This window comes from Phalacrocorax carbo, chromosome 7 (assembly GCF_963921805.1).
Source record: "Phalacrocorax carbo chromosome 7, bPhaCar2.1, whole genome shotgun sequence".
NCBI lineage: Eukaryota > Metazoa > Chordata > Aves > Suliformes > Phalacrocoracidae > Phalacrocorax > Phalacrocorax carbo.
In genome coordinates this window covers 10,408,455-10,423,014 of record NC_087519.1, presented here as the reverse complement: position 1 = coordinate 10,423,014, position 14,560 = coordinate 10,408,455, and the positions used below count along the sequence as shown (strand labels likewise).

General features: G+C 37.6%; 1 protein-coding gene across 1 annotated transcript in view; it reads right to left on the bottom strand.

Annotated features, from left to right (window-relative positions):
• IL16 (interleukin 16) overlaps positions 1 to 14,560 on the bottom strand; it is a 47,427-nt gene that overhangs the window by 1,159 nt on the left and 31,708 nt on the right. Inside the window, exons 10-21 of the mRNA XM_064456280.1 lie at positions 14,145 to 14,259; positions 13,855 to 13,928; positions 13,549 to 13,762; positions 12,385 to 12,502; positions 11,065 to 11,197; positions 10,110 to 10,197; positions 8,796 to 9,271; positions 6,198 to 6,339; positions 3,900 to 4,995; positions 3,225 to 3,408; positions 1,506 to 1,607; positions 562 to 814 (exon numbers count right to left, since the gene is read on the bottom strand). Of these exons, the coding sequence (XP_064312350.1) occupies positions 562 to 814; positions 1,506 to 1,607; positions 3,225 to 3,408; positions 3,900 to 4,995; positions 6,198 to 6,339; positions 8,796 to 9,271; positions 10,110 to 10,197; positions 11,065 to 11,197; positions 12,385 to 12,502; positions 13,549 to 13,762; positions 13,855 to 13,928; positions 14,145 to 14,259 (2,995 nt within the window). The remainder of the gene's footprint in view (positions 1 to 561; positions 815 to 1,505; positions 1,608 to 3,224; positions 3,409 to 3,899; positions 4,996 to 6,197; positions 6,340 to 8,795; positions 9,272 to 10,109; positions 10,198 to 11,064; positions 11,198 to 12,384; positions 12,503 to 13,548; positions 13,763 to 13,854; positions 13,929 to 14,144; positions 14,260 to 14,560) is intronic.

The window sequence follows — 14,560 nt, the reverse complement described above, 5'->3', positions numbered from 1 at the left end:
ATGAAATTGTTATCAACTACAGAGCAGCTAATGTATTTGCAGTATGTAAATGAGCCACAGATCTCCAGATTATGCTTTAGAAAAAAACTACAAGAACATCTTAAGAATGTGAATCTGACCTTGTTTCAGATGTAGCTACCTGCTATTTCAAACAATAGCACATTGTTTGTTCAAACCGAAATTCTCTTTTGCAGAGAAAGTCTTGTAAACTAGAGACTAATGATACTAGAATCACTGTTCACTGAGTTGTCATTATACCTTCAATTAGATGTGTTACTACAATAATTATCTTTGTATGTCTACAGAGATTCATACAGAGGATCACAGCTGGTTTTTTTCAGAGGGTTCCTTTATTTTAGAAATACATTAATTCTTTCCCTTTCCAACAGTTACTCCAAAAGTCTGTTTCAGGAATGTTTTATTAACCATGCTGTCTTTAATCATTGTTCTCAGATTTACACAGCCAACGCTGAGCTGCTTTATGAACACCCAGGATTGCAAGGTGATGAGTAAACACTTAGCAGGTGGGGGCTGCAAGGTAACACCACTGAACTTACTCACCAGATTCTTGTGAGGCATCACTTGCTACTGAAGATGTACTAGAGTCAATTGAAACATTGAGATTTTTTTCTCCATCTTTAGCTTTTCTAGTGACAACAACAGCTTGTCTGGGTTGTCGAGCCTGTCGCATGATTGCTGAGGCATCGTTGTGAGTCGCACCTTTAAGAGACTTTCCATTAATGGATAGTACTTCATCTCCTTTCTGAATAGTTCCTTCCTGAGATGCTAGTCCATTGGGAAACACTTTGTGAACCTATTGAAGAGCACAGTCACCACACACGCACACAAGGAAAGAGGGAAAAAAAGGACAAATCACTAGATCACTCAGTTAATAGATAGTTTTTACCATGTGCATCTTCCATTCTTTGCCAGCGACAAGTTGCTTCTAGCACATTTCAGGACTGAGAAGTACAGAGAAGTTCTGGGCACTGCCCCCCTCAAGCAGCTAGGCAGTCTGTTTAGCCCTTGTATCAGATGGCCAATACCTTGCTTCCCATGGTATATTCCTTGCCTGTGCTACCTCCTGACCCTCTCTCTGCTCTGCTGGTGGGAGGATGAAGGCGCAAAGCTAGTCCTGACTTACACGTCTACATACTCACCTCATTCCTCCTGACCACCCTGCATGGTCTCCTATAAGCATGTGAATAAGGTGTTGGTTACTTCTTGCTGAGGGCTGTGTGTTTTTCTGCCTTGGCTTTCAGAGCTGTTGAGGTGTATGGTGCCCAAGGAAACAGGACACCACTGCCAATCACCTGGAGAGGGGAGCTCTGTGCAGAAGGATCCTGTTTTCACCCAGTAAGACCATGATTCTTCTGACCCTATCAGTACAGCTGCCTACCTTGATTATGCCAAAAAACAACCTCTGTATTACAAATCCAGTAAGTTATATATTTTTAGATAGAGTAGTTGGTTTTGGAGCATTTTTTAAGAAAGATGCTACTTACTGTTATTATTTTGTTTTCTAGATCAATGCCCCCTGCCAGGCTGAATCCAAGCCCAGTATCCTCTTCTTTATGTAAAATTGTAACATGAATATCATCGAATTCCTAGGCAGAGAAAGAAATAGTGTCAAGAACTTCCCAATAGATATGTCAGGATGATTGGAAAATTAACATGTTTTCTTTTTGTCCATTGTGTATTTTATAATGAGCCTTAGTAGCATAAGCATAATACTGAGACATGTTTAGTATTAGGTTTTAATCAAATTTATCTATCAGTTAGGTATTTTATAAAATGCTATCCTGTGTCTAAAATTGTTCTGATTTGGTAAACAGGTTATCAGTTGGATCTGGACCATAAATTGAATTATATTACAGAGTATAGATATGTACTGTAGAAACAGAAAATATTGCTGAATCATGTTAGAGGACTTTTTCACTGAAAAAGTGGAAAAAGAATTTGGCATACAACTCACATGGATGTAAGTGTCACAGCTTAAAAAATTGCTTCTTAGTCTTATTTTTATTTTTTAACAATGTTCTGGTAACAGGTAGAGTAAGCTGCCTCTGATTGTGTTATCCCAAAGATGAGTTTGTGTAGAGTAACAAGCTAGTTTCCTGAGGAAACGTGGCTTTCTTGACCACAGTTTCACAATCATGTTCAAATGTGAGCAACTGTGGTTGCATCTTTTGATATTGAGTTTGTTTCCTTCCACAATTGAATCCACTGGCCGGCTGCAACCAAGCAGACGGTACATGCTGCTCAGAGATTGTCCTGGAAATTCCATGAAAACAGACGACTTGATACGAGAGACACTAATGTCCCATTGAGTGTTACATTGCAACATAGCTTTTACTGCTCATCAGACCAAAAATGTCAACGTGGGATGTTGGAAGAAACTTAAATTGATACAAAATTTGGCTTTCAAAAATTCAGCTTGTCAAACTGTTTTTTGATTGCAACATACTAGCAAAGTTTAACGTAGTCAGTAAGAATTTGTGTTTGTCATGAGAATATGTCTACCTAATATTCTGATAGGCAGACATGAATTCTCTACCCATGCTCCATGCAGTACAGACACAAACCAGGACTAACCTGGGAGACATGCCACTGCAATTAGCTAAGAGGCAAAAACTATATTAGCTTAGGCTCATTGGTGCATTAATGGTTATGCCGCTTTTGCACAGCTTGAAGTGTCTTAAACACAGAAGCATGTAGCTGTCAGCAGAAGCTGAACTGTTTCCAGTGCTGAGCTCTGGATGTTATCTCCTTTATCTTTGAGTGTGAGCAGTCTTTAAAAGTCTTTACAGTTCTGGGATGCACACATTTAACCTTGATTTTGACTTATTCTGAGCTTTATCACAATTCTGTGTTAATCCAGTAAGACTAAAGGTTTCTTCATATCCCCAAAATGAGGCATTGGGTATCTCAGACTGGCAACCCAAATAAAAAGAAAGGCCTCTAAAATATCAATGCCTAGTTCTGCATACACTGACCTTACCTGCTGAAATAACTGTTATCCCATTAGTTAAATGGGTATTACCCTAGCTCAGGTGTCTTTGAAAACTTCTTCAAGATTTTTGATCAAGAGAGCTAAACATTACTACTGGTACATATCAAGATGACTGGTTTATTTGTTATAATATCAATTTGCAAAGAATAGCCAGGTGCATCCACTCCACAGCTTTCTGGAAGTTGTGCACAAAAAGAAAAAGCAGATTTACCTTTAAGGTTGCTTCATCTAGCGATTTGACTTCTTCTATGAGCTTTTCTAACTCTTCAGGGGAAAGCAGAGAGATGACAGATTGCCCTGACACACCGGACGCTTGAGGTGAGCTGTGTTCCTGTTTCTCTTCCCCTTTCTCATTGTCTGCTAGGCTTACAGTGTATTCTCTCAACTCAGAGAGGCTGTCCCATTGTAACCAGAGAAAAAAAGAAACATTGAGTTATGAAGAAACATACCCTCAGAAGCCTAGCACAAACAATTTTGGAGCAGCCACCTTTTGACCTTACTAGCATTTAATTGTGGTGGTAGCTCCTATAATAAGTATTATAAATACATACAAATGTAAATTAATCATATTAGCCTAACAGAAGTAGGAACCCTCACATAAAAGAACAGGAATAATCTCTTGGCCCCAGGCAAAAACCAAGACTTAAAACTCCTTTACCATGGAGATGCTAGAAACATTCCTCCTTAAGGAGGAGGAAGTTTGAAACATACATGTGCTTATATCGTACAAATTAAAAACAAGCATAACAGTCATGTGAGTCATTCAACCTTTGTGCTCTAAAAAGTTCTTAACTTAGTCTGTGCTTTACTATTTTGTGCTACTGCCTTATAATGTTAATCTGTCATAGGATCAGTACAGATCTGATTTTTAAATATGGTATCTTACTTCAGTGAAAACCCAGTGTCCAGGTGATGATTCTCACTTGCGGGTGAGAGAGAAGTCCCATCCTCCTCCACAGAGGACTGAGACAACGTGTCCAGAGTTTCCCATGCACTATTTCCAGAAGAGGCTGGAGACTGAGGAAGGCAGAGCAAAGATTTCATTAAAGCAGATGACACCTGGCTACTGATGGAATAGATTTTGCTATACTTCTCATTATATGGCTTCATCATCTCACAAGACTGGGTAGCAGTAAGTGGGAAGCTTCGTGATCTTAGGCTGTGTGCTTTTGCTACCGATACAAGATGGGAAGTTGCAATGGCTTCTGTAGTTAAGAGACCCAAGGAATTTTCACTGTTGGCATTGTTGCTTTTCTCTGAGCTAGCCACAAGGACCTCCCTGGGAGAGGAAGTTCTGTCTAGGCTCTTTGTGCCCATGACCACAGGTGACTTTGCCTGTTGTTGGTTAGTTTCACAATGTTGGAGTAAGGCTTGGTTTAAATGAGCTGGAGCTGCTTCTGACCCTGTTGCAGTGGGAGAATGTTCTTTCTGGACTGACGGTTTCAGGCTAAACCTTCGGTGTATTTTTTCAGGTGACTGCGGAGCACTCAGGGATTCAAATGAGCTTATTCTTTGTTTTATTGATGATCCCCTAGGAGAGACACGAGATAAGCTGGACTGCAGTTCTTTGCTGGAAATATTCTCGAGGTCAGAAGGACTTTGATCTGCCTGTGTTTTTAGATCTGAATTTGCTTTCCTCAGTCCTTTCAGACTTTGGCGAAACCAGGCTGGCTTAGGTGCAACAGGAGGACCCTTTTTCACACTGTCATTTTCATCTGATTTTAGCATTTTTGAACTGCCTATTTCTGATTCTGACTTCTTCTGAACTGTCTCTGAGCTGCTTTGATTTTCATTATCTTTCTTTGTGTCGATGGCAGGTTGCAAATCTAAGTGGATGTTGTCTTCACTCATGGTAGGATTAAATAAGCTTTTTATGCAGTCGGAAATTTTAACCCAAGGGTCTTCTGTTGTTGTATCTAGACTATAATCTACTCGTGCTTGTCTTTTAAGTATAGGCCTTTGTATTGATGAAAGTGGATTCCCTGTATTAGAGAAACATCGATTATAAACAAATCGCCTCCTACTTCTTCTCCATCCCTTATCTATGCATTGCTATTAATCCACTAAATTTGAATTTCATTCAAGCCTCCAATAGGTATTTTTTAAAGTTGCTAAAAATTTAAACTTTTTTAAAGTTCACAACTCTTGATCTACAAGTTCCAATTTCTGACACTGACATTAACCGAAAAACAAGGCTCTTCTGTGCTTATATACAAGATCCCTTTTCTAAAGAGCCTGTAACTCTAAAGGTAACCTGAAATTCTGGGGTGCTGAAGTCATGATATAGGCTGTAACAGTTAAAACAGGCTAAAATTACAATTTTGTCTGCAGCCTACTGAAAAAGCTGGCGTTACAGTAAATTCTTTAAAAAAGTCATTTTTCTTTCCTACATTTATAAGTATATCCCACTCTAAAATGAATCTTCCATAAAGATCTTTGATTAATGTTTATGCTTCCTTAAATTTATGCAGGCGTTTCCAGTTTTATTTTTCTAGTAAGCAGAAGCTCAATTCTAATGTAGGAATATTTTTTACATCACAGACTGATTAAGCATTTTAATGTTAGACATGGTAGAGCTGAATGGCAGCAAACTTTTCTTTCTGCAGTTGCACAGTTACTGTTATCTGCTTCAGTGTAAATAAAAAAAATATATATATTTTTAAGGCACAATTATTTTTTTAATGATCTGGCCAGAAGTTACAGAAGTACATAATGGTTTAAACTGTAAGAGACATCTTGAGATTGTCTAATTCCCTTAATACTAAGTTTCCTTAATTTTAACTAGCACAAGATACTAACTTGTCATCAGTGGTTTGTACCATTGCAACACTCGAGCCTTGAAACTGTGCATAAAAATGTCCTTTAGAAATGCTAAAACTAACATTTAATATAAAATTTACAATATGAATAAGCAGTTTCATCTGAAGAAATACAGCAATAGAGTATCTGTCCATTAATGTATTTTTACAATAAATAATCTGCTATGCTTCTTTTGATATAGTTTCCCCTTTTTTCCAAAGGTTAATGAGTAATTTGAAATTTCATCTGTTCACCCAAAAATTTACAGATATAGGTTGAAGTCTACATTTAAAGAGAGAGGTGAAGTCAGCTTGATAGCCATTTTGGAATCCAAACTAAATGCTAGGTTGAGCTGCAAAAAAAAGTTCATGGGAATGAAACATACCTAAGTTTGCTTTTCTTTCTTGATCTCTGCCCGCTGAAACAGCAGTTATGTGTTCAGTATCACATGCTGTAGGAGAAGTGGTAAAGATACTGTGGGTTACATCAGTTTGATGTCCCTCTAGCATTGGTTCTCCAACTTCCTGCTGAACAAACAGGAAATAGAACTGTGTCAGAATATAATTATACAAGCCACACTATATATGAATCTGAAAAAAACCCCATATTTTCAATTGTTTTTAATCTGAAAAGAAATATTGAATAGAAATCAGGCTTTCACTTCTGCTTTGGATGTAATCCTCATAGGACTTAATTTATTCTACATTTCAAGAGTGCTGGCATGATATTTCATGGTTACACTTGTAAACAGACTGTGAAAAAAATGCAATTAACAACTCAAAAATTTAGTAATAAACTAAAAGACTGCCTACTATAATTTTCCATTTTTGTAAAATCAAACATCCAGTAGACTTCTGCAAACCAGTCAAGCAAATTGCCTCTAACTTCATACTACAGTGTTTTGTGTTGAAGCCTTTTGCTCTTAAGCACAAGCTAGACAATCTAAATCGTTATTGCAGTTTCAGAGCTCTCCCTGTCTTGTGTTTGGCTGGAAACACAGGGTGAGAGGATTAGTTTGAGGTTGCAGTAAATGCCACTCTTAACATCATTAACATACGCTCTGGAATTACTTGATTCCTTTGTAACCAATGATACCAAGTTACCACCTGCTCCGCTGTGACACTGTAAGTGCTCTCTGCTATGTAGTTAAGCTCTAGGACTGCTAATAAGAACCATAATCAAACAGGACAGAGAGGGAAGGTCTAGAGACAAATGAGATTGTCCTGAAAAAATCACTAACTGAACAATTTCTTAGCTTTTCTGTAATGGGGTGGTGTTTCTTATGCAACTTTCTTATTCTAGGAAAACCTTCCTCCATCCCCTGCTTATTAGGGTCCTTCTTGGAAGTTGCACTTGTGCTCTGTAGCTGTTAGATGGGGACATCAGACATTCAGTAAGTAGCCAATTTGGAAGCACTATGACCAGACAGCTTGATCTTACTCTTTACTGATGGCAGTTATACCTACCTTTTTATTGATGCTGTTTAAAGCACAGTCGAAAATATCAATTACGCATTCTTCGTTATGAAAAAACAACTTTACAGTCTGCAGAACCCCCACATAAAACTGTTGTGTGCAGGCCTCAAACTGACTAAAACAAAATGTTTGGGGAATAAAGGTGGTTTTTAAAAACAAAAACCAGTAATAAAACCTTCTCTTAATGATCTAAAATATGTTCTGACAAGAAACGCTCTCTCCTGAGGACTGAAAGGAGCTATTGCCCTGAGATATACAGACTGTCTTATTGGAAGAAGTTCTCTTCATTAAGAGAGCTTAACTTTTCATGGACTTTATTGATCTTAAGATTTTTTTCCTCCTTATCATTTAGAATAACAGAGTATTGAAGAATAATAAGTTGCATGCAGTGATAAGTTCAACATGTACTTATTTCCCTGAATTTTACTTCTAAAAGCTTATTATCTAGTAGCTGTTGATGAATATGTTTCTACTGCTCTCTTAGGGGATGGTAAAAGAATGACCTTACATGAGGTGCTGAACTGAAACTTTCTTGGCTTATTAACATTGTACATGGACTTCAGTCTGAGCTGTATACTTTTATTTTGATCTTTGCAGCTTGGGAACTGTGGGGGGTTTTGTTTGCATTGCATTGAGATCTGCTCGTTTCTGCTGGCATATTACTAAACCTAGGGGAAAGAGGTTTCATTTTTAAACAAACCACAACTTTGTTTCAACATGCAGATCTCACAATCCCTCACACTCATGCAAATGTGAAACACTGTCTTTCTGCTCTATCTTAGAGAGGGAACTGAAATTTAGTAATGTACAGATATACACTCAGTTTTCAAATACTGCAGCTCATCAACAAATATGTATGTGCCTCACAATTTAAATGAGTTTGTTTAGTACCTCCTGGTCTCAGGAAATATATGTGAGCTCAAGACTACCTGCTGTACATAATGTTATTTCTTTCAACAGAAATTCACTACTAAAACAAAGAAATTGTTTCACAGCTTCTCTACTTCATAAATGATTTGACTCTGTAAGTGTTAATGTTAGATCAACCATACCAAGCTGCCATCAGAGGCTGCACAAAATACTCCAGTCCCAGCCCAGAGCACATCGCTGTTCCAGTCCGACTGGAACCAGAGAGAGTCTGATACAACCAGTGGCGCAGGTTCATGAAGAATGACAGTGAGGGACTCAAATTCATTCTTGCTGCTGCTCGCACTGGAGGATTGGGATTTTAACTCAGATTCCTTGATATGGAAGAAAGTTTCCTTCAGGCACTTCTCTGCCTTCTGACCTTAGTTTGCACATCACGTTTTGACCTAAACTGGCTTCACTAAGATACATACCTTATTTTCAAAACAGAAAAGCCTCATCCTGTTCCTCCAGTCGTCACATATTCGAGCACGCTTTCTTCCCTGCCTTTCTTCCTGCCATCATACAGTTACTTTGCCTTCCTCCTTCCCCTGCCTCACAAATACGCAAGCACAAGAAAAATTTTGCAAATTTTACTTTACCTGGACAATTGCAGAAGGTGATACAGCCACTTCCGATACAAGCTTTTCTTTTCTGTCTGCGTTACACTGGTCATTACATGTACAGTCCTGCTTAAAATATTTCCTTGGTGGAGGTTTGGGCTTTGATGATTTAGGTTTTCTAACAAGGATCTCTGATGATTTCTTACTGTTTTGCAAGGGACGACCTCCCTCGCTACAAGTAGGAGGGGGATTTCTCTCTGAATTATTACCAGACAATGAGTACAGCAGGCCAGGCTGTCTGGTAATTGGTACATCAATGCTATGTACTCTTGCTTTCAAGTCAGTCAGTTGGTATGCAGCACCATTACTACATGAGGACCTAGGGTTGTAGCTGCTGTCACTGCTGGAGCGGGTCATTAGCTTCTGTGTCCTGCGGTTGCAATGAGCACCATTCCTTTCAATATGTTTTTCACATGAGTGTCTTCCATGCCAGCTTGTTTCTAGTTTTTTAACACCTGTGTCAGGAACATGTTCAAAATGTCTATTCAGATACATGCAAAGCGCTCACTTCTAGGATTCAGCTGATTAAATTTGCAGTTAAATACCACCACTGGTTGATGCAAAGGTACAATTTATGCATTAAAGGCTTGTAGGTCGAAGAGTTACGTTCTCGGACAGCAATATAATGTTAAATTTTCCCCATACATATATATATATCTCAAAATATAGTTTACCGATGATGATTCTGTTACCTTTGGTCCTTTAAAAGAAATGAGGACACTAAATGGAGTATCATTGCAATATGTTACTGTGGGAGGCTGTCATAGCTGAACTGGGCAAATAGTGCTAACCATGACTGCATATGCCTTTCCTCACAAGAGGATTAACAAGCTGTTTGTCCCCAGGACATCACCTGCATTGTGCAGTTCCTTGCCATTGTAAGTCCTGTCACCCACTGACAGTTGCTTGAAAAGCTTTTAGCAGAGGTTATGAATTGGAAAGGATGAGCAAGAGTGAGAGGAAGTTTGCACAAAAATTTTTGCTGGCAATCAGTCGGATGCGGTCTTTTCTCATCACTCTGGTAACGTATCTTAGGTAGGAGGCATGGTAGGAGCACTGTCCTGTGAGGTTTCCTCCTCTTCTTTTCTGCTCTGGGTTACCTGACTGTTACCAAGGGTTCTAATACAGCATGTATATCTTTTATATCTTTTATATATATATATATATATTTTATATATTTTATATATTTTATATATATATCTTATATATCTTTTTATATAGATATAGATATATATTATATATATCTTTTAAGTCAAAATTACCATGTCTCAATGAATGCACTTATTCCCTTACCTTCAGTACTCCATTGGAGTCTCTCCTTTCCAAATCTGTTGTTTTCCACAGCTTGTGCAACAGCTTCTTTTAGCTGTTGCTCAGATACCTAGAAAACATCATGCCATTATACTCTCAGAGATTGCTGTGGGGTGAGTAACATTTAAACATTTATTCCTTTCACAAAGATTTCCAAGTCCTGCAAGCCCTCTAATGGAAATTAATAGGCCCAGTTATATCTCACATCAGTTAATTTGAAAGTAAGTGCATACCATTGTATTTGTATATAGTCTATTATAGCTGAAGTATATCTATGGATGTGCTGTTTATATTGGTTTTTAGGTGAAATGGAATCTTTCAAAGATAAATATTATTTTCCATATTTCACTAGGAGTGGACTTCTGGATTTACCAGTATAAGATAATTTAACACTACATTTTTATGATAATTTGTGCAACAATTTGAACTTAATAATCATTTATACGTTATTTGGTGTGAGGAAGCATTTTGTAGAAAAATCTTGCAAGAGTAAAATATTTTACTTTAATATTAATTTAATTATAAATATTGGCTGGACAAGACCTAAATTTTAATTAATGAAAGATAGGTGTATAAACATTTCTTTCTTTTTGGGGGGCATATTCCCTCTTTCAAATTATTTTCTTATTATTGGGAATTCTTTCTCGAATAAGAACTATATTTTGGTTTATTCATTAAATGTCATTTCTGTAGTTTCCTTATTCACAGCACAGAAACTCATGCAAGACTGTCTCCAGTGATCTTCAAATCTTACATGATTGTATTTAAGATAGTGCATGTCTCTGATTTGTTTGTGTGCAGTGATGCCTATAAAGAGACCAGCATTTTTGTTATCAACATTTTTCCACCTGTTTTAGATTAGCACCTGCTTCCTTATTTAGTCTTAGTTCTCAATATGTGCTTTATTGAAAGTCAGAAAGAATACAGAGTTCGCTACCTGTGGCTCAGGGTGTCTGCTAATAATAATCTGCACCGCACCAGGATCGCAATGGCTTAGTACAGCATAAACTTCATTAAGAGTTGTATTTTGTACTGAAGCTTCATTAATTTCAATAATTTCATCTCCACACCTACAGAGATATTAAAAAATGAGAGAGGATGTAAACAAAACAGATTTTTTCCTAACCTTGTCTCACCCATGTGAAAGCATACAAAAAGAAATTCATGTGGTTGACCTCTAATTTGATCACAGATTGAATCATTATGTCTCTCTGTTCCTGTTACAGAAAATGGAATGGAAATGAGTTGGACGTCAAAGTTCTTTTGATCTAAATGCCTTGTTGCATGCAACCTTTGAGCTTTCTTCATGCTCAGCTATGCACACTTTGTGATCTTGTTGCTGTATGCAGCTCAGCTGCTGCTTGCACCTACGTCTTCCTTCCTTCCTTTCAAGTTAACACTTCACTTTTCATATCTTTATGGTCTGATAGTTTTACTTAAGGTCAGAAAGGGTATTGTGTTTCTGCTACATATGAATAAATTCATAATGGAAAAATTATAGTGGCAAACTATAGTAATCTTGATGACTACTGGATTTAATCTTTCCAGATTAAATCCAAATTTGGCCCACATGGAAACTGAGACTGCCCTCCTCTGCTCAACTGCAAATACCCACATACATTAAGAGGCTGACTGAAGGCACAGATTCATATCATACAAACGTTCAAACAGTGTAAGACCACAGTTCTTTCAGCTAAAGTCTTAGTCATGTAGAGAGGAGGGTTACAGAGCACCTAAAGTTAAACCAAAAAGCCTTCACTGAAAATACTGTGTTCTGTTCTATTCTAAATATGCTCAACGCTACTAACTGGTCATAAATCTTACAAAGTTAATTTCTACACTCCCACTAAAGCTCATTTTAGCAAATCTGTATTTCTGTTGGGCAAGAAGGGATAGAATTTGAGAAGCTTGTGTCAGGAAAAACTAGTGTTCAAACAAGATAGAATATGCCATATGTTGGGGTTTTTCCAGATACTTTCTCATTTGGAAATCTTCTCCAAGAAGCACGCTATATGCTTGCCTGAGACCCCCAAAGCTAGCCCAGCATGGACAAGACAATAATTTCACTGGGTTGCTAAATATCTGGAAATGCCACATATCCTAAATATGCATGCTCAAAACCTCAGAATAACACATATGCTTTAAACCCAAATCTCCCAGAAACCACTAGACTTCCTGCCAAAGCAGCTCAAAAATAAACCCATAAAACAGCAATGAAAAACTTGTGGCATACGACAGACACTCTTTCTCATCCTACCTGAGTCTCCCATCCATATGAGCCACTGAGCCAGGTGAGAGAGTGTGAATAAAAATTCCTGAAATACACTGGAAGTAAGGAATGCTACATAACCCAATTCCAAGGCCAACACCTGGCTCTGAAAGAATTAACAAAGAAAAAGACATAAGAAGCAGTCAAACCATTGGAGAGACCTCTTTTAAAACTGCCTTCAATTTAATACTTTTTTTCTATACAAACCAGAACTAGTCTTGTGTTCAGTACTAGCTTCTGCTCCTACTGCTTTTTTCTTTTTTGTTTTCTATTTTTTTCCGCTCGCGATTAAAGTGAGTGCACACCAGTATTGCTTGCAGAGATCCAAGATCTGTTTTGCAATTCATTACTGGTGTGTCACAGACACAATGTAATGCAGGTTTATTGGAGAAGAATTTGAAAGGCTTTACAAGGCGACAGAATAGAAAGAAAAAAAAAAGAACAAAAATTAAGGAGGAGCAAAAATTAAGGAGAAAAAAAAAATTAAGGATGTGTGGCTATTTGCTATATCATCTCAATCCCCTTTCTGTTTTACATAATACATCTTTAAGATTTTTGTGAATTTACCATCTTTGCTTTGGACAATCACTCTGATGTCAGATCCCATACTGCATGCTTGGAAAGTCATGCTGTTACCTCATAGAGACTTTGCTTTATTTGTTGCTTTGATGTTCCCATATTTAAAAGTTTATTTCATTCTACCAATGGTTGTTTATAAATAGAAGGTGATGACAGTTAGCGAGGAGGTGAAAGAACTACAAGAAGATATAGATATGTATTTTATTTGTTTTTAAACCTTTTCAAGAATGAAATTAACTGCTTGCATAATTATGGGTAAGAGTTGCATAATCTGCTTAATAATTGGCAGTTGTTGCTAAGAGGTTTACTTTTTCACATGAAGGATATGAATGTGACTATAATGCTTGAGTGCAAAAAAAATTAATGATTGGTCCTTAGGACAGATGGTATTCAAAATCCCGCTGTTGATAGATAGTGGTTAACACTGGCAGGCACCAAGATCTAATTTAGTGTATTAAACCTTAGTTCAGGAAAAGAATCAGGTTAGTGAGGAAAGACAACCAGAGAACAAATGAAGAGTGCTTTGTCAATCAGTGCCTTGTTCACCAGTGCTCAGTTAATTTTAGCACTTACCTTTGTTTAGGGTAACTTCCATTATCACCCTGTCATTGGGCTTTGTAGCATTTAATGAGAATGCTGCACTTTCTGAACTGAAAGAGCTGTTTTCTTTGGTTATGCATGTACTAGAGCTCAGTGACTGACACAAGAGGGGTGACAGACAGCTGGAAGCAGAATGAGGCGTGCTGAAGCTTGTCCTGACTGTAAGTGTCAGAAGACCCTTTTTGGCCTGCTAGAAAGAAAGGATAATGAATGAATGGTTGAGTTCACATGCACGTGGTGTATAAAGACAGAAATTGTTCTGGAAGAAGAGTACGTAACCTTGAATTTTTGTAAAGCATCATAATGTGTTAATCCATGCATGGATTCTCCATTCAGTTCCAGGATTTCATCACCTATTTTTAAAGAGAGAAATGGTACTATGTTATTATTACTGTACTGTGCAATAAATTAGGTGATACATACATGTACTCAAAAGCAGTCTTGCAAATGTAATAATGGATGTAGGTGTAAAAGTCACTTATGGCTCATTTCAGCTTCACTTTAATCTGCCTTAGGTATCATTCTTTGGGAATCTGGAGTGGGAAAGGGAGAGAAGAGGGATTTCCCACCTTCTTGTAGCCTTCCATCAGCAGCAGCAGCTCCACCAGGAAAGATGGTTTTGACATAGATGCCTATTGGACCATAAATGCTGTCTTTCCCTCCAACAATACTGAAGCCCAAACCCTAATTTATGGAAGAAAAATAGTGTGTGAGAGCCCATGTTCAGTTCTTATAATAGTTCATTTGCAATTTCTTTTGCGTTACCTACATGGGCAGTACTAGTCAACGAAGAAGTATAATCCATGAAAAAATAGTCAACCACATGGCAGTAGTACAAACAAATTAAAATTTCAGTGGAGTACCCTCATGATTTACTTTTTGTTTGTTGTGATCAGTTAGTTCACTATTATAAACACACAAGGTGTCTAATTTTTTTTTTTGCCCTTGAACCAATAAGCAGCCTTGAGAGATTAATTTACCCGTT